Below are 21,418 nucleotides of genomic sequence, written 5' to 3' on the forward strand. Positions count from 1 at the left end.
CGGATCAAAATCTATAATGACTGTACTTTAGAATTTTCTCTAAAACTTGAATCGAGAAAAAAATCCAAGTTGGGATAAGATTGAAAGGATTTTTCACTAGGGGTAAGACAAAAATCGTCCATATGCCGAAGAATTACGGGCGACTCATCTTACCCCTCATGAAAAAGCCTTTCAATCTTACCCCAACGCACCTAGGTATATAGGTAATTACTAATTATAGAACTTGCTTAGAAAATTTTACTAGAATTTGTTGAGAAATGCGACTGGGGCCTTACCATGAGCTATATATATAAGTAATATAGCTCCGTCCTTGTTGTTGAAAATGTTGGAGCCGCACACGCACACGTCACGCAAGCGGTGTGCCGTCTCTCATAAGGATATACATATATATTGTGAGGGGGCAGGTAGAGGAGCCTCACGGGGATGATGGGAATGAAAGTCAGGATCCAGAGCGATGAGGGGTATTTATTATTTAAATAAAAAGGCACCTGTAACAATACAGGTTACGTGTTAACAGATAGGTATATATAAAAAGACTTTCGTAATTCAGAAGGTTAGAAATCAAATAACTTACAATATGTGCCTTGGTGATGATGTAGATATATATCTGGAAGGTGTGCAGGGCCACAAAACGAGCACTATACTGAACTGCACGCACTTATGAATTATTACGTTTACTAATAAAAATCACACTTAAACGGTCGTGTTTAGAAACTTGGGAAGTACAGTCCGTTAGATAAAATGATGTTTATCGATCAAAGTATGTGATCGAACTGAAAATAAAAATCATTGAATGGAATTTGGAATAGGATTTGAATTTCAAAAGGGAATTTAGAATTTGTATGGTGCCAGAAATAGTATGAAGGTCGATAGTGTAACGCTTCGTTACACGCACCGTTACACTACCGGGGTCGCCCTGGAAGGGAAAATCCTGGGGCTTATGGCCAAAGGATTTTTCCGTAATGTAAATATAATGTAATGAATATGGGTATGAGTGATAAATTTAGAAGGTGGGGATGTTATATACAATGTTTATCATACAAGAGAGGCGATTTAGACATGCATACCAAAGGTCATTCATACATCATCTTATAAAATTTTGGTTAATTGTTTAACCAAAATAAGTTTCAATAGAGTACTCCTTTAAGTAGAGGACGTACTCATTAAATCGCTCTCCATTAGTATTAAGGCTTATTAATCAGTAACCACCCGCTGAATATTAATGAATCTAAATATAATATCTACAATAATGTGTACCTACAAAGAGTACGATTGTTGAAATTTATTCAACAAAATAATGCCGTATGGAATGTAGGATTACTACAAAATATCATAAGATAATTCCTTAATGGAATTAATAAATGTACTGTACGGTACGTATGTACCTAAGTACGTCAATATGAACGTTATGTCAAGGGAAGAAATATATAAATAAGTATTGTTCTAACTCTGGTAGAGTTAGCTTTGAATAACGTTATATGAATGTAATATAACGTTATATAAATTAAATAGTATAAATGAACGTATAAATTCGTACTAAGTAGGTATGTACGAAATGTAATGAGTCCGAAATGTATAATGGGGATGAGATATAATTATAAATGTATAACATTATATACAATATTTTACAAGTTAGGAGCTTAGGAGAAAAGTAGCTAAGTTTGAGCCAAATAAGAATCTAATTAAGGAAAAACAGTATATTATTTATTTTAGAATTTTGGGGAGAGGTTTAAGGTCTCTAATATGCCATCGTCCGAGCATTTTGCCGGACATGTCTTGTAGGACATATACTAAGGGTGATATTTTTTTTAGGATAGAACATTTAATAAACTTGGGTGCAAGTTTAGCAGAATAGTGTTTAGGAGAATTACTAATTGCGTAATTTCGTTTCCAGACGATGTCATTTTCGTTGAATTCGAAATGTTGGTGATGTTTATTATACGATGAAGAATTGGTTTGGTGTGCTCTCCAAAGACGGGCTTGTACTTCGGAGAAGACAGGCTGGAGAAGACCAAGATTATCAGCGTATTCGTCTCTGGGCGCGAATATAATATCATCTGTGAGATCAGATTTATCGTATGCTGATCCACATGTGACTAATTCGCGACCAAATACAAATACGCTGATAATCTTGGTCTTCTCCAGCCTGTCTTGTGAGTGTGAGGGGGCAGGTAGAGGAGCCTCACGGGGATGATGGGAATGAAAGTCAGGATCCAGAGCGATGAGGGGTATTTATTATTTAAATAAAAAGGCACCTGTAACAATACAGGTTACGTGTTAACAGATAGGTATATATAAAAAGACTTTCGTAATTCAGAAGGTTAGAAATCAAATAACTTACAATATGTGCCTTGGTGATGATGTAGATATATATCTGGAAGGTGTGCAGGGCCACAAAACGAGCACTATACTGAACTGCACGCACTTATGAATTATTACGTTTACTAATAAAAATCACACTTAAACGGTCGTGTTTAGAAACTTGGGAAGTACAGTCCGTTAGATAAAATGATGTTTATCGATCAAAGTATGTGATCGAACTGAAAATAAAAATCATTGAATGGAATTTGGAATAGGATTTGAATTTCAAAAGGGAATTTAGAATTTGTATGGTGCCAGAAATAGTATGAAGGTCGATAGTGTAACGCTTCGTTACACGCACCGTTACATATATACTACAATTCCACACGCGCACGTGCACGTCACGCACTCACGCACACGCAGCCAGTGTGCACAGGCCTTTAGTTTAGATCTTAAACAGAATCGCATTATTAAGGACATCGTGGCAAGGCCCCTGTAGACAAGAACAGCCTGACAGCCGGACCACAAAATAGATAAGTACAGAAGTCAATCACATGTATGTACTTTACTTTTCATACCTACGCTCGGCGGTCGCTCTAGGGTTGCGATTGTTGCGAACTATGACTTATGCACAAAAAACTATCGTGGTACTAGTGGCACTCGTATCTATCATATCATATCTCGTATTTAGTTGTTCGGTTTATTGTTGAGGATGAAACGGGAAGAATGGAAATATAAATTAATAATAACATTAATAACTCAAATAGGTATTTTAATGTCATTGTTATATTACAAATTTGCCACAGAAAATATCTTGCGATGATTCCGAGATTGGCGAAATACACGATTATTATATTTTTAAGTGTAATAAATTCGCATTCTCATGTACAATGTAATAAATTCGCATACGCATTCTCTCTGAAACCACTGGTAGCTTAAAAAACGACAATTCACCGTTTAATGTTGAATTTAAACAACCGTCCACTGTACAGTTATAATAACTTTTTGTTTTGTTTCTCCATTATTGCACAAAAAAGTTCACAGACGCGTGTCTCAAGCGGATGGCACTCGCGCTCGCACTGGTCCCAACTGGTCCGAGATATCGTGTCCGTGAGCAGTGTCTATGTGTGCGTTGCTCGAGCGCGCTTTGTATGTAGATTGATTTCTGTACCTATCTGTTTTGTGGCCGGACACTCAAAATACAAAAGCTTTGTATTTTGAGCTCGAAACGGGGACGTTTCGAGCCTGCTCGGTCAATATGAGACATGCTCCGAATGTAATTTATTAGGTAGGTACCTACGCTTAAATGTCGAGGGTTACGACTGTTTCGAGACTTTCCAGTTTAAGACAAAGAAACATAATAAACATTTACGTTAAATGGTTTTCATTGGCTGAAATTCAAACAATAGCGTCTGATGAAATACCTACCACCTACGTTAGGTGCTTGTTAAATAGAATTAATTGTCAAAGTTTTAGGGCAAAACTCTGAGGTGAGGGGTTCCATTAGGCACCGAGTAATTGTTAGGTACCTATTTATAGGCCCAACGTTTCTTTATGATAAATTGAGTAATTACGGTTGCCAAAAATGTTCCATTAAGGTGAGCTATACGTAGGCCGATGTCACATTATGGAGCAAACTTTATGTAATCGGTACCTTTAGGTAACCAAATAGCAATATCACGAAGATAAATTATTATTTATTAAATCAGGCGTTACTACACTCGGTAGGCGTAGCCCGGTGGTTTCCACTTCCAGGAATTAAAAATGTGACAAGAGAAACAAACATACATTTACATACTCGTACATACCTACGTGTATGTACATAGACAGATACAATCGCTTTGGTTTAATTGCACCTAAATTTCATTATGTGATTGTCTTTATTTGTCCTTAAGGACACAATTTACTGGCGTATTCTGATTTTGATAACAGGTTATAAATTAGAATAGGTAACTATTATTTAACTAATCCAGATCTTATTATGTATTATTAAAATCAGAATACGTATAAGTTATTTTGGGACTAACATTATAGTCCCAAAATAACTTAATGAATGTCAAATGGGCTTAAAAGGCCGAATGTCCAAATTACTTTCATTCATTTTGTCCAAATCTCAAAATACTCAAATGGTAATATATACGCTTTTGTTGGCCTCTGAGCGGCTAGAGGAGGGTTTTGACTACGGAATCCTAAAAACGAAGTACCTTAGCTTGGTTAATTAGTATTCCACTTGTCCAATTTCTTGGTCCAATATGTATTTGCATCTCACATTTTGCTTAATAGAGTGAAACGCAATTCACGCAGTGCATATTGGACAAAGAAACTGGTCAGGTGCACCAGACACCCCAAAGGAACATTCATGATCTCAGCATTCATGTCTCTCATTCATTGAATTTAACCTAAACTAGAAGAGCGCCATCTACATTTAGCTGTCACCGGCCGTTTCCATGTAATGGCTCCTCTACACATGAGATTCGTTGCAGAAGATGGGGAACATTGCCTACCTACCTTATAATATTAATAAGGTAGGTAGACTACGTCGTGCGTCCTGGAGCCCGGGCGTAAGAATACGGCTACGGTATCCCCTGCCTGTCGTAAAAGGCGACTAAAAGGGGTTCTCGGGGTCGGAGACGGTCGCAGCTAGGGACTGCGACCAAAAAAAAAGAGAGGACCCTCAAAGAGGCATAGCGCTAGGACGGCACTGGTGCGTTCACTGGAGATCCCAGAGCCGTCCAAAATGCGCTGAGAAGGACTACTGGGAGGTTTTTAGTCGGTGAAAGTCCGACATAACCTCCGCGCTGTCCCTGCGGTGCGGAGGTATCCATAACGGATTTTCCTCCCAATAAAAAAAAAAAAGTAGACTACGTCGTTGGGAAAGGCACACAACAGTCACAACATGGAAAGGTATCCAACAAGGTGGACCTCAAGTGGACAGATGATTTAGTCACATTCGTGGTACCTTGGATGAGGGTAGTAGGTACTCGATCGGTTCCGACGTGTCGGAAGCCGGTGTTGCTCGAAGTCGAGCGGTCACTGCGGCAATCTTAGAGGTCTAGCAGTGTACATCTTTGAGGAAATATGATTTATGTTCATGATTATGTGTACAATATAATAAATTTACCAAACTTTTAAAGCGCAGTGTACTTATAATTATAATAGACAGATTAGACAGCTTTGTGTAACAGCAACAGCAGTTTATAGGTATGGTAGTAGGTTGTTAAGGTACTTACCTAATACTACCTACCTACCGGGCATAGATAGGCACCCGGAGCTTTGGTGCTGAATTTTTGCTTACCTTATCCAGTTTTACCTTTGCGCGAAGATTTTATTCGTGTATGGTGTAAAATGCGCGGAACAACAACGCCCCTGAACGTGGCAAAAATGTGTAGGTAGGTACTTTCGTGAGGTCTGTATACCTTTTGACCATTGAATTTTATTTAGGTAATTAATAGACGGCATTTATGATTTATGTCGTGACATTGAATGTGACTCTCCATTATCATTATCAATCAGTCATTACGTCATCATTTAAATTAGCGACCTTTTAGGATAGTTTGTTTTATTTAAAAAAGGCTAGACTATGATGTATCAAGGTGAGTTTTGACATTGGTTATTTTTACTTTATTTCGTGTCTATTGCGTTCTGTTTTCGACGTGTTCCACTATTTAAAATACAAAAACTAGCATTATAATGTTCAAAGTATTTACAAATAGATAACATGGGAATGAATATCACAACATGTTTAATAAACAAAGAACTAGTCAAAGCTCCTAATTTAATTAATTCTACAAACGTGACAATAATTCCATTTATTTATTAGACACTATGTAGCGTCAAAAGAAACGTAAAATGTGACGTAGGAATATCTTTTTTCTAGATATGTCGCGACCTCTCGCGATTACAATGAAAATTAACTTATCGTAATGGTGGTGTGATTGTAGTAAACGATTGACTGAATGCTTCTATTTTTATTAGTATTTTGTAGATAATTATTATTAAGCGTACTAAAATAGTGTTGAGGCTGCGGCCCTATCATGCTTTATGTCGCAATCAGCTAAAATAACAGTTTTGGCAGAAGAAGGTGGCAATCAGGGTAGAAAACGTACACATAACAGCGACCTGTGTTCTAAAACAGACGATATGAGTGCTAGTGAAAAGAAATCGAACTTTTCTATGTTGACTACGAATTCCAATGGAGCCGTTAAGACGACGTTGCCATCGATGCAGTCCAAGCCCGGAGCGACGACGAAGAAGTTGATAATTAAGAATTTTAAAAGTGTGTTTACTCTCTTGGTACTTTATTTCTAACCTATGAATTGTGGGTTACATTAGTGCGTTGTTGCAGGCAAGCCAAAGTTGCCGGAGAACTACCAGGAGACGACATGGAGCAAGCTGCGAGAGGCCGTGGTGGCGATCCAGACGTCGACGGCCATCGCCTACTCGTTGGAGGAGCTGTACCAGGCGGTGGAGAATATGTGCAGCCACAAGGTTAAACACGTCACTTTATTATAATACGCAAAAAAAATCGCAATGTTGCGGAAGTTGCAATCCGCCTAAGCTGACTTTGCCTTGATTTTGATGTGTCAAAGTGTGGAATATACACTATTAATATCATATTTTACACATTTGAAGTTTATGTTGACACTGCCACACTCTCTTACTGCAAGGTCTGTGCAGAATTAGCTAGTTATATATTTTTTTCTTTGTTTTCATAAGGTTTTTCAGTTATAAAATAAGCCTTATATTAATCAGCAAAACAGCAGTTGTTAAGGTTAATTTTTTAATAAATTAGTCTTTGCTTTTCTCGGATGTCTTTAGCACCATTATTGACCACTGACCAAAAGTACACATTTATGTGCTAACAGTGCTGTTGTTGTAATGTTTAAATATCTGGGAGAAAGAGTTTTGCTCATAAAATATGTATATAAAAACTCAAAAATGCATGTTTCCCCAGATATAAGTCCTAGCTAGATCGATTTATTGCCCCCAAAAACCCCCATATAGCAAATTTCATCAAATTTGTTGGAGCCATTTCTAAGATCCCCGAAACATACATATATATAAATAAATATACTAGAATTGTTTAAAGGTATTGATTATACCTACTTACACAGGATGGTCCAAACCTCTATTGGACCCATAGTTTGGAAAATGCTTATCTTGCGCCTGAGTTACTGTCAGGACGCTCCTGTGCTAAGCCGACTGACATCAATTTTCAACCAAACTATTTGTTTCAGATGGCATCCCAACTATATGTAAACCTAACAAACCTCGTAGAAGCTCACGTAAAAGCGAACATCGAACAGTTTCTCTCGGAGAGCATGGACCGCCAGGTGTTCCTCAAGCGCATGGATGACTGCTGGCGGGCGCACTGCCGACAGATGATCATGATCCGGAGCATCTTCCTTTATCTAGATAGAACTTATGTTTTACAGAATCCTAGTATACATTCAATTTGGTAAGGATTTTATGACCTTTTGAGTTTTTAAAAACTTTAGGCAGCGGACTTGTCCCCAGCGGCGTGAGGAGCAAGCATTTAATCAAGCGCAATGTACTAAATGCCTTGATTTGCATTGTGCCTAGTCTTGTTTGTACCCTTTAAAAAGTTCAGTCTAAATGAATTTTTTTTTTTCATTTACTTGTGAAAGGTTTAATTTGCTTAGGTTGCTTATTAGTGTTCACAAGGATTCTACAATATGTGGATATTTTATTACTACTACCTGTACTAACTGATTAGAATTGCTGTACTAACTAAAATATACTAGTTTTTGGCCAACCAGCGATAGTATATTTTACTTCAACCATTCTGGCCTACCATAAACTAAACAGTCTTCCAAAATATCATTACTCATTACAACTTTATTGTTGTTAAGCTCAAAAATACCAGTTTAATCGGCCAGTTGTACCAAATTTTTATTCTAGAATGAAAGGTCAGAATGATCAATCATATTGGTATCTTTGATATTAAAGAACAAATAATTATAAGTTAAACATTCACCGTAAAGAAAGTTCGACAAGATATTTCATCAGTTAATTTATTTGTAGGGACATGGGCCTAGACCTATTCCGTCACCACATTGCGATGAACACCCTGATACAAACTCGCACGGTCGACGGCCTGTTATTGCTGATCGAGCGCGAGCGAGGCGGTGATGCGGTGGACATCTCGCTGCTCAAGAGTCTGCTGCGGATGCTGTCAGACCTGCAGATATATCAGGACGCGTTCGAACACAAGTAAGTGTGGGGCTGCACCACCCAAACTAGTTCTTAAATTCTAGCTTCTTAAGGCCCATCACTTAGTATGGTACTTATTCAGTTCAATTAAATTTAAATCATATTCAATTGGAATAGAGTCGCATTTGTTTTGTTTCGAAAATTTTCAAACAAAATCAACTCTATTCGCTGCACTATAGGCTCAAATTTCAGTGACAAAATCTGGATTTTACATTTGTATGGCTGGACCTTAGGAGGCTACCAACATTTGTTGAGCCATTCGCATAGCAATATGGCTGACATGTTCATCGAACTTTTGACACACTGTGAACACAAAAAAAAATATTTATGTTGTTTAAGGTTCCTCCAAGCGACAGAGCGTCTATACGCCGCAGAAGGCCAACGTCTTGTGCGTGAGCTCGCCGTGCCTTCGTACCTTGCCCATGTAGAGAAACGTCTGCGGGAGGAGAACGAACGGCTGTTACACTATTTGGACCCCTCTACCAAGTGAGTATTACTAGAATAAGTAATACATATAGCAGGTGCAAACAGGTGGGCTGTCGTAGTGTATAGTATAGTAGCATAGTAGTCGCATACAGAAACATTACAAAACAAAAAATAGCTAAAATAGCTTTTTTTTTTTTAATTATTAATGGGCTTACTCATGGCCACAGACTAGCCGAGGCGTAGACGTGGCCTACGATGGAGCGAGCTCGCCCAGAAGGTGCCTGTTCACTCTTGATTTGAAGGTTACCGGGTTGTAAGAACACGGAAATATAGACGCCGGCAGGGAATTCCATTCCTTGGCAGTGCGCATAAGGAAAGTAGAAGCAAAGCGCTTCGTGCGAATTGGTGGAATATCTACCATGTAAGGATGGAAACCGGCCGTGCGTCTAAAAGTCCGATGGTAGAATGGGGACGGTGGAATAAGCTCATGTAGCTCTTGGGCACACTCCCCGAAGTGCAGCCTGTAGAATACCGACAGGTTGGCGACTTTCCGCCGATGGGCCAAAGACTGAAGCTTAGCCGTTAGCTTCTTGTCGCCAATCATCCTCCTGGCTCTGCGCTCCACTGAGTCCAAAGCGGCGAGTTGGTATTTAGCTGAGCCATCCCACAGGTGGCTGCAATACTCCATACACGACCGGACTTGAGCTTTGTAAAGTGTTAGAAGCTGTCCAGGTGTGAAGTATCGCTTCACCTTATTTAGGACGCCCAGCTTTCTGGCCGCAGTTTGTGCTTTAGACTCAAGCTTACGCGTAAGCGTAAGAGCTTACCTTATGCTTTAGCTTAGCTTATGACAATAATGTTTGTCCTTTTATGTTTTATTCCAAATAAATTACCTTCATCTTTGACAATTTATTTTGGCATATTTGTGGTATATCAAAATCTTGTTTAGATCGGTGACATTCTATGACTCTCAACATCTGTTGTCAAAGGGTCTACCTGCCTGTAAATAAGATTAGTTAGTACCACTGAAAACCCGAGTTGTTGTTATAGCGGCAACAAAAATACATCATCTGTGAAAATTTCAACTGTCTAGCTATCACGGTTCGTGAGATACAGCCTGGTGACAGACGGACGGACGGACGGACAGACGGACGGACGGACGCACGGACGGACAGCAGAGTCTTAGTAATAGGGTCCCGTTTTACCCTTTGGGTACGGAACCCTAAAAATAATGAATGCAAGAAACATATAGTATTGTTATTTTTTCAGATGGCAACTAATACACACAATAGAACGTATGCTGCTCAGCGAACACTTAACGGCTATCCTCAGTAAAGGTCTGGAGGCTCTCATGGACGGTCCAAGACACTCCGACCTTACCACCCTGTATAATCTGTTCAGCCGAGTCAAGGATGGCTTGAATGAGCTCTGTAGCCACTTCAATGCATATATTAAGGTTGGTGACCATTTTTTTGTGGTTTAAAATACCTTACTTTCTATTTTTAATCACGACATAAAACAATGTCCCCTGCCGACTGTCTGTTTGTGTATATGTATGTTCGCAATAAACTCAAAAACTACTGAACGAATTTTCATACGGTTTGCACTTATGAATAGAGTGATTATTCTAAGCCCTAGATATTATGGAAGAGCGGGGTCTTCTGTCACAAGTATTTTATACTTACTAGAAGACTTCAACCTTTACACCTGTACCCTTTGTGTTAACAAATAAACATTTTTCATTTTCATTTCATTTTTTCATTCTTGAGAAAGGAAGGTTCTACCCGTACAAAGCCGGGCCAGATCGCTATAGTACAAAATACAGACGCGTTCATACAATTTTTATTAATAATTTGACATTTTCCCATATTTTTCGTCTTCTCGTCGTCGTTCACTATCATTCATCACAATTTCACATTTAGCCTGATTCAATAAACGTTACTGATTTTTTTTTTTTTTCAGAAAAAAGGTCGCACGATAGTGATCGAGCCGGAGCGGGACAAAAGCATGGTGGCCGAGCTCCTCGACTTCAAGGAGCAGCTCGACCACGTGGTGGCCACGTGCTTCCAGCGGAACGACAAGTTCCTGTACTCCATGCGGGAAGCCTTCGAGTACTTCATCAACCAGCGGCAGAACAAGCCCGCTGAACTTATTGGTACTTTAACACTCTATACCGAAAAACGTAATTGAAGACCAAAAAAACTACCACAGATACGTCACTGTCAAAGCTGTCAATGTCACTTAAGTCATTGTCAAGTAAACATTCCAGGTTTCGCCAACCTTTTTCTAATATCCTTATTTATATTGGCATTGATAAAAAAGGTTTTTGTCAAAACTATACAACTTTTGACGTCGACTGCACTTTATTTCCAACAATCAACTAACATTGACTGATACAATTCTAACGAGCTTAGTATAAATACTATAAGGTTCTTCAATCTCAGAGTAGTACCTACTCGACTATATAGAGGAAGAGTCATTTTTATAGTGACAATAGGTCTAAAAAGTAAAATGCTTAAATCTTTATCGTTACGATGTCTCACGTTACTTCTTACTGTGGAATTAACCAGTCTCCTCGTGAGAGTCGTGAGCCATTTAATAGACACTATTATTCTGCAATCTCGTTGATTTTGCAAAAATAATGTATGTAAGAAAAAACACTTCAGAGTTTGTTCGTAATTATTTGTAATTATTTGCACCAAATGTTATGAATACCTGAAGTGATACCAGCACAATACCAGCTTTGCAACTAAAAATCACGGATATTTAAGTTTTTATTAGCTCGTCTTGTATTTAAGTAAAAATAAGTAAATAAAAGTACTTTTTTAAATCGTAGGAGTAAAATTACCAATAAATAATTTATTTTAGCGTGTTTATTTATAAAAAAAGAATTTACTATTTAACGGATAATTCATTGCAGTGGCAACATTGTCGTGGTTTTTTTGGTCTTCAATTACGTTTTTCGGTATAAAGGCCTGTCACACAGGCGCGTTTTGCGGGCGGGGCGTGAAAGCGGCACGCTCGAAACCCGCGTAGCGCGCGCGTCCCGCCTATATCGCGCCCCGCTCCATGCTATATGCTAGAATGAACACTGCACATATTCTATTCCCTTCAAACTCTAATAATAATATAATTCTCTTCTTCCAGCCAAGTTCGTGGACGTGAAACTGCGCGCGGGCAACAAGGAAGCGACGGAGGAGGAACTAGAGAGGCTGCTCGACAAGATCATGGTGCTGTTCCGGTTCATCCACGGCAAGGATGTGTTCGAGGCATTCTACAAGAAGGACTTGGCCAAGAGGTTAGTACTAGTACTGAAACTACACGCGGGCAACAAGGAAGCGACGGAGGAGGAACTAGAGAGGCTGCTGGACAAGATCATGGTGCTGTTCCGGTTCATCCACGGCAAGGATGTGTTCGAGGCGTTCTACAAGAAGGACTTGGCCAAGAGGTTAGTACTAGGAGTGAAACTACACGCGGGCAACAAGGAGGCGACGGAGAAGGAACTAGAGAGGCTGCTGGACCAGATCATGGTGCTGTTCCGGTTCATCCACGGCAAGGATGTGTTCGAGGCGTTCTACAAGAAGGACTTGGCCAAGAGGTTAGTACTAGTAGTGAAACTACACGCGGGCACAAGGAAGCGACGGAGGAGGAACTAGAGAGGCTGCTGGACAAGATCATGGTGCTGTTCCGGTTCATCGACGGCAAGGATGTGTTCGAGGCGTTCTACAAGAAGGACTTGGCCAAGAGGTTAGTACTAGTAGTGAAACTACACGCGGGCACAACGAAGCGACGGAGGAGGAACTAGAGAGGCTGCTGGACAAGATCATGGTGCTGTTCCGGTTCATCCACGGCAAGTATGTGTTCGAGGCGTTCTACAAGAAGGATTTGGCCAAGAGGTTAGTACTAGTACTGAAACTACACGCGGGCAACAACGAAGCGACGGAGGAGGAACTAGAGAGGCTGCTGGACAAGATCATGGTGCTGTTCCGGTTCATCCACGGCAAGGATGTGTTCGAGGCGTTCTACAAGAAGGACTTGGCCATGAGGTTAGTACTAGTACTGAAACTACACGCGGGCAACAAGGAAGCGACGGAGGAGGAACTAGAGAGGCTGCTCGACAAGATCATGGTGCTGTTCCGGTTCATCCACGGCAAGGATGTGTTCGAGGCGTTCTACAAGAAGGACTTGGCCAAGAGGTTAGTACTAGTAGTGAAACTACACGCGGGCACAAGGAAGCGACGGAGGAGGAACTAGAGAGGCTGCTGGACAAGATCATGGTGCTGTTCCGGTTCATCGACGGCAAGGATGTGTTCGAGGCGTTCTACAAGAAGGACTTGGCCAAGAGGTTAGTACTAGTAGTGAAACTACACGCGGGCACAAGGAAGCGACGGAGGAGGAACTAGAGAGGCTGCTGGACAAGATCATGGTGCTGTTCTGGTTCATCGACGGCAAGGATGTGTTCGAGGCGTTCTACAAGAAGGACTTGGCCAAGAGGTTAGTACTAGTAGTGAAACTACACGCGGGCACAAGGAAGCGACGGAGGAGGAACTAGAGAGGCTGCTGGACAAGATCATGGTGCTGTTCCAGTTCATTGACGGCAAGGATGTGTTCGAGGCGTTCTACAAGGACTTGGCCAAGAGGTTCTGTCATCCCTGTGCCAACCGAACTGATCAAAACGATTTTGCTACTACTTATGGAATTTATATGAAACACCCTGACGTGACAAGGCAAATTATTTCTTGCATGGTGTAAAATAATGTATGTATTTTAAATACAGTCAAGTACCCTATTGTTACAGATTATTGGTTGGCAAATCAGCTTCAGTGGACGCCGAGAAGTCTATGCTGAGCAAACTGAAGCAAGAGTGTGGCGGCGGCTTCACCTGCAAGTTGGAGGGCATGTTCAAAGATATGGAGCTGTCTAAGGACATCAATATTACGTATAAACAGGTTAGTTTCATCAAGTCTTTTTCGTCACTTGCTCGAATAAGATCTTTTTTATGCAGGTTTACTGAAGGGAAAAGGCCTATATCGGGGATCACCAATTAGTTTCTTCAGGGGTCAGGTTCTTAAGGGCATTTTCACTTAATTGAACACCTTTAACAGCCGGTTAGCAATCGTTACAAAACTGACGGTCAATGTCAAATCCCATACATTTTGTCAGGAATGTAACGGTTAGACGTTACTGAAACACGACTTAAGTCGCGCTTAACTTGTACAAGTTAAATGAAAATATCCTTAAAATAGAAAGGGAGTTATAAATTGTGAAAGTTGACGGGTTATAAGAACACGGTTATAAGCTGCAAGTCCCTGGGGATAGGGAGACTCTTAAGGGAGAGATAGACCTCGTTTACAAAGTCTCGCTTACCTTCCTCGTTGAACAATGTAATGTGCTATAAATTTACAATGGAATTTCGTTAGTTAGGGCTCATTTAGACGATGTGAGTTCATTATATTGCGGGTTTTGTTCGGTCGGTTGAATGGGGTTGGCAACAGACAAAGGTTTGAATAGATAGCGCCATCATAGCTTGCCCCTTTTTCTATAAAAAATTGAATTTCTATGAAAAGTTAAATTTGATCCACTTCTCGGTTTCCGATTGAGCTAAATTTTTGCATGCATGTATAAATCGGTTGACAATGCAATATTATGGTACCATCGAGCTTATCTGATGATGGAGACAGGAGGTGGCCATAGGAACTCTATGATGAAACAACGCAACCTAATTGTGTTAGGGGTTTTTAGAATTGTCTCGATACGTATTAGGTGTCTGTCGTGAGAAAAGTACAGCAAGCGATAAAAGCTTGTACCAAAAATGAAATTTTTGCCAAAAACTTATTTCTGTGAAAATATATACGTAAGAACGTTGCTTTTGCAAAATATTTCTATTATATTTATATTTCTTGCATCATTTTTGAGAAAAGCACTATACAGGGTGGAAAGGCACGACGATCCTTCCCGGAAGTATTAGGTCGTTTAAGTGATACAGAGCATATTGGTAATGCTAAGAATCGTTAATTAAGTAAAAAATAAAAATACCAAATTTTCTACTTTTTAACTGTGGTGATAACCCTATAGTAGCATGTGCACATGACGGCTAAATTAAGGATCTCCGTCGGGAAAGCTCGCTTTTTTCCGATAATTGACAGAATCGCAATGATGTATGAATGACGCATAAATGACAAATAAATCAAATTAATGCAAAAATATTACAAACAATTTTATTACTTTCTTAGATAAATACTTTTTGCCAATATTTAACACTATCTACTCTTCACATACGGTATTCAAATGTACCTCCGTGTCTCATAATGTACGCCGCAGCCCGCACCCGAGCCCGCGCACATTGCCCATGCGATAGTGTATGCTCTTCGTCATTTTTCCTCCGCAGATTGTCAAAAGCAGCAATTAGCCTTTAATGTCTCATTTCGTCTACAGTTTCACATTCCGTTTGGTACACCATATCTTTTACACAGCCCCACAAATTTAAATAACCACGAGCATCTAACAAGAATATGACATTAGATAAGTAAAGTTCAATGCAATTTCAAACATCAGACGTCTTGTCTATTTCCTACCACGCAAGAAGGTTTGTTAGTTAGGTATTTAAGAAGTATTTATTCTTGATTTATTCTTAGTATTTCATTTTTGCAAGTTCATTTGGTGCATTAAATACTTGTATTTTTTTTATTATTTTAGATTGTTTCCAATTATTCGAAAATAATTTTGTGAAACGTGTTAAGAAACTAAAACCTTTTTATCAGTCAAGGAAACCAGAGATATTTATAAGACGATTGCGTACTTTTGAGTGGTTGTCAATGTCACCATTTCAACTGTCGTAAACAATGTGGTGGTTAGTATTATTAATATTAAGGAATAACATAACTACTTCGTTCAAGTATTGAACAAGTGGAACCACTGAGAAAGCGAAAATCCTGCAACGATTCTTACCGTGTTGTAAGCAGACCTAAGAATGGTTAGATAGCAACAAATTAGCATAATTTCCTGTCGAGCTGTCGTATACTGATTGTTTACAAGTAAGTTCATTGACCCTGTCACCTGTTAGGGTTAGAACAAAGTAGTTTTTTGCATGGATGTTTAAAAGGCCATAATTTAGAAACGGTTGCCCATATTAACATAGTTTCTATGGAGAAAATATAGAGCTTAGGCTAAACAATCCCCCTTTTGCGGAAAGGATCGTCGTGCCTTTCCACCCTGTATATGACTCGGCTGGAAGGCTACTTGCTGGTTTCGGAATCCATTAAACGGACTCCCAAGGTCGTCCGTTTAATACGAATCCTCAGCCTGCACGTAGCTACTTCCGAGCCTAGACAATAATGTACTATAGCATTAGCCTATAATATGTAACCTTTTATTGTAGCACCTCGCGGGCACCCCGGACAACAGCGGGCTGGAGCTGTCGGTGTACATCCTGACGATGGGGTTCTGGCCCACGTACGGCACGGCGGAGGCGCGGCTGCCGGCGGCGCTGACGCGGCAGCAGGACCACTTCACCAAGTTCTACCTCGGCAAGCACTCCGGCCGCAAGCTCACGTGGCAGCCCATGCTGGGGCACTGCGTGCTCCGGGCGCATTTCGCACAGGTAGAGTTTTTGTTTGAGATGCAACGGATAGTTGTTTGGCCGGATACCGGATATTCGGCCTGATCATCGGGCCGGCGAAACTATACCTACATTTCGGTTTTGCAAGTGCGCATTGTGCAGGTTTTGACCTGTTTCCTATAGTTCGTTTTTTTAGCAATAGAAAGAACTTGCAAGAAGGTAAGCGATCTTGACATCAATCAATCAAAAACGATTACTTATGAAAACAGAAGAATATAAAACATCGTATCGTATCATATCATAATTGTTACGTATTTGCTGTAACTTATTTTTAAAATGTGTTTTTCAATTAAAAGACACATCAAGATTGTTTACCTTATTTCTAATGCTAAACTGTAGTAAACGTTCACACGGACGCATATCTTTTTGTCAAGACAAACCCACACATGTTCAAAAAAAGCTCAGAAGTATTTAAACGACAAGTGAGACACGAACATGCACTTTACATTCCTCTACAGAAGACAGACATCTACAGAAAAAAATCTTACTGCATGTGCATAAAAATTTATAACAAGATACCGGACAAATTCAAAGAATTACCAGAAATAATCTTTAAGAAAGAACTTACTAAGTGGCTAATTAATAAATGTTTTTATAGTGTAAAGGAATTCCTATTAGATTAACATTTTATTAGATTTAATTTATATTTGTTTGTGACTATTATATTAATTGAAATTTGGTAATTTGACATATAACTTGTAACATGGTGTATTTTCTATTTTGTATTCTGGTATTATGTATATAAGGTTATATTAATTGAATTTTGGTGTTTTGACATATAATTGAGATTAATTTTGATGTATTTATATTTTGTATAAGATAGGGTTGTGGTTGTCAATTAGTTTTAGTAATATGTTGACATTTTTACTATATGTATACAATGTGACAGAATTTTGCACGCCAATAAATGGCTGAATGTAAATGGAGACCAAAATTATCACCCTGACATCTTGTAATTATGTACCTATATTCTTGCAAATAAACATTTATCTTATCTTATCTTAGGTTTTAAAAGAGTGCGCGTCCAAGTCAGTGGAATGTTTGAATTGTATTAAAATAATAAATTAGTACGATTATGACCGTGACGGTTTCTTAAATCCGATTTGTTTACTCCGAAATAAAGCAATGTCAAATATTAAAATAATGACCGGATAGTAACCGAATATCCAGTGCATCTCTAATTTTTGTTTAAAACATCAGCCCTGCGGCGTCAACGCGACCGCTCTTTTAACGTCACCGTATCGCCATGGTATCGTAAATGCGAAAGTGATGCATGACGCGAAAAATAATAAAGAGGCGGCCATGCTCACGCCGCTGGCCGCCGCTCTTTGAAAGTCACCATTAAATTGTGTTACTTCGTAAATAAACTTATGTTCTTATGCGATTAAAGGTTGAAAATAATTAGACGATTATTACACTGACGTCGGATGATTGCTACGACCGCCTTATTTTGAAGACATTATGTTCCTTACATATTTATACTGCCTTTTTTGAATTGTTATATAAAAACATGTGCACATTTTGTTATTTTCAGGGTAACAAAGAATTACAAGTATCGCTATTCCAAGCTCTAGTGCTTCTACTCTTCAATGAAGGCGACAACTTATCTTTCGAAGAAATCAAAACGGCTACAAATATTGAGGTATAGTACCTGACAATTTAAAAGAGTTTATTGTTATGTAATGTAACTTGTTTCCTAAAGAGTTTTCGAAACGTCTTTAGACTACCGAATACTACTAACCCTTTGAACGCCCGCCTATCGTGCGCGGCGCGTCATCGTCAACTTTCAGAATGTACGAAGGTTGATATTAGGTCTCTGGCAAGCAAAAGTAGTCGCTGCAATGTAAAAGCAAAAACATTCTTCTGTACTGCTCTCCACAGCTCAGGGACGCTCCCTATCAGTCCGCATTAACGAGTTAAATGTTGCCATTTCTGTCCCACTTGCAGGAAGGCGAGCTGCGGCGCACGCTGCAGTCGCTCGCGTGCGGCAAGGCGCGCGTGCTGAGCAAGGCGCCGCGCGGCCGCGAGGTCAAGGACAACGACCACTTCTCCTTCAACAACGACTTCACCAACAAGCTGTTCCGCATCAAGATCAACCAGATACAGATGAAGGAGACGGTAATTAACATATTCGTCTTCCTGACAATGTTCGCCCATTTTAGCCACGGCTCGGATAACCTGGCCCCGTAGATAACATGCCAATCGCTAACGCTCCGTAGCGAACGGAACGCAACTGTCACTGTCACACTAATATGGAAGAATGACAGAGACCCAAAGCGAATCGATGGCGAAGCGATAGATATTGTCACCTCGGCTATGCCGCCTTTAGTTCGCTCGGTAACAGTGTCGGCCGGCGACGCCCAGTAGTAACTACTAGCCGTCCCATTCTCAGCAGGCATCATAAAGACCGCTGTCCCTAATGTCTCCGCCCGGACCTACTGGGCCTTAGGGTAAGACCGCCACTGCTTGGCAACCCCCAAAATTGACATAAACTCTATTTTTACGAAAGCGACTACCATCTGGCTTTAAAATTGTAAAGACCATATTGTATAGTACGAAAACAAACGGGCCTAAAATGGATCCCTGGGGCACACCTTGCCTTCTTGACTTCCTCTACATTTCCTTATAGATTACAATATTAATTTTGTGAGAACTTTAAAATAAGTTAGAGCTATAACATTGTCTGCTGAAAAGAATAAAATATTCATAGCTCCTCAGGTATTATAATATATTGGTATTCCATGTAATCAAAGGCTTTCCACAAGTCACAGACACAGAACCACAGTATCTTTACATTTTTTTAAAATATTCAGCATCTCTTCCGTTTAAATGTACAAATACCATATCACGAACCCACAGTAAGTATTACAAGCTTTTATTTAGTTTCACCTGACCGTTGTCTGTCTATCTGTCTGTCTGTCTGTAATCAAATCTTGCAAGTTAAATTTGATTCACTTCCCGGTTTCCGATTGAGCTGAAATTTTGCATGCATACGTAAGTCGGGTGATAATGCAATATTATGGTGTCATCGAGCTAATCTGATGATAGAGACCGAAGGTGGCCATAGGAACTCTGTGATAAAACATCGAAACCAAATTGTGTTTGGGGTTTTTAGAATTGTCTCGATGAGCATTAGTTGCCTGTGGAAAGAAAAGTACAGTAAGCGATAAAAGCTTGTACCAAAAATGAAATTTTTGCCAAAAACTTATTTTTAAATATTCACCTCTTCAATCTCTTCTATTTCTATGTGAATTGAATGAGAGAGATATAACAAGTGTATGTTTGCAACGGGCAGAGCGAGGAGCAGAAGGCGACGGAGGAGCGCGTGTTCCAGGACCGGCAGTACCAGATCGACGCGGCCATCGTGCGCGTCATGAAGATGCGGAAGGCGCTCAGCCACAACCTGCTCATCTCCGAGCTCTACAACCAGCTCAAGTTCCCCGTCAAGGTACATAACCTGACTTTAAGAAGAATTAAACATGAAAAAATCAGCTCCTCAAGATTCCGACCCCAGACCTTTTAGAATATCGTTCCTGTAACTAAAAGAGTCCCGATTTAAAGTTACTAGAGTCAGACCAAGAAAAGTCTGCAGCGGATTTGATAGCCCTCGCAGTGCAAGTATTATTTTAAACGACAAACTTCTATGAAATTATAACGTCTAAATAACACTGGCACTGCGAGGGCTATCAAAGTCGCTGCAGACTTTTCGTGACTTAACTCTACTTTTCTTTTTTAGGGTTCCGTATCCAAAGTTTGACTAAGGGACAGAAACCCACCCTGTTACTAAGACTCCTTTGTCTGTCTGTCACCAGGCTGTAACTCATGAACCGTGATAGCTAGACAGTTGAAATTTTCACAGATGATGTATTCCTGTTGCCGCTGTAAAAATAAATACTACAAATTACGGAACCCTCGCTGGGCGAGTCCGACTCGCACTTGTCCGGTTTTTTTTTATATGGGGATGAATTTTGCTAAAGAAAAGCATTTCAATTGTATAAGGTTTCCATACAACGGCGTCATATTAAATACGCATATTAAAACGAGTCACTCACGTATTTTAAGTCTAAAATTGCTCGACGATCCATCCCCACATTCCCAAAAATACGTCAATGACCCGTTTTAATTTGTAATATGTCTGTTTCGCACTAAAGTTTTGTTATTAACATATTCAGGGCCAAGAACCCGACTTTTGGGTACACTGTTCGTAGCGACTACGTTGCACCATACGGCAAAACCGTGGCTGCGAGCGAGCTTAACCCGTAGCATTTAATGGCAATTAATGTGTTAAAATGGCGCCATCTACAATTAGAATTTTCGTTTTCCAGCCCGCGGACCTGAAGAAGCGCATCGAGTCTCTGATCGATCGCGACTACATGGAGCGCGACAAGGACAACCCCAACCAGTACAACTACGTCGCGTAACGCGCGACACGGCGCTTATTTATTAGTATTTATTTACAAGCACGGTCGACGGGACGGGGACATTATGCGAGGACGGCTACTGCGGATATCGTAATCTGTCCATCTCTGTCGCAAAAGCGACGATACCGTAAGGCCCCATTCGCACGACAGCTTAAAAAAGCGTTGCGTTAAAACCCGACGTTGGCGCTTTTTTACTGTTTCCAATATTTGTGTTCATATGAACGCTTAAAAATCACTTGTGAGTCGTACTGCCACGTACGCATCTCAGCAAAGCCATACTTTATTTGCTATTACGATGTATTATTTGAATATAGCTTGAATATTTCAGGAATTTGTAAGCATAAGTTGACATTTTTAAGGTGAAACTAATAATAATCTTGACGTTTGACACCAAAAATTGACACTTGACAGCCAACTG

The 21,418-nt window shown here is 39.9% G+C and overlaps 1 protein-coding gene across 1 annotated transcript; it reads left to right on the plus strand.

Annotated features, from left to right (window-relative positions):
• Positions 1 to 6,202: 6,202 nt before the first annotated feature.
• LOC134680344 (cullin-4A) lies at positions 6,203 to 21,085 on the plus strand. Its single transcript, XM_063539466.1, has 14 exons — positions 6,203 to 6,577; positions 6,647 to 6,789; positions 7,539 to 7,759; positions 8,347 to 8,535; positions 8,875 to 9,021; positions 10,231 to 10,417; positions 10,924 to 11,116; positions 12,109 to 12,259; positions 13,760 to 13,910; positions 16,340 to 16,561; positions 18,114 to 18,221; positions 18,527 to 18,697; positions 19,875 to 20,027; positions 20,905 to 21,085. Exons 1-14 carry the CDS (start codon positions 6,343 to 6,345, stop codon positions 20,998 to 21,000), a joined length of 2,367 nt encoding a protein of 788 aa, XP_063395536.1. The 5' UTR covers positions 6,203 to 6,342; the 3' UTR covers positions 21,001 to 21,085.
• Positions 21,086 to 21,418: the final 333 nt, after the last annotated feature.

Source organism: Cydia fagiglandana, chromosome 3 (genome assembly GCF_963556715.1).
Source record: "Cydia fagiglandana chromosome 3, ilCydFagi1.1, whole genome shotgun sequence".
Taxonomy (NCBI): Eukaryota; Metazoa; Arthropoda; class Insecta; order Lepidoptera; family Tortricidae; genus Cydia; species Cydia fagiglandana.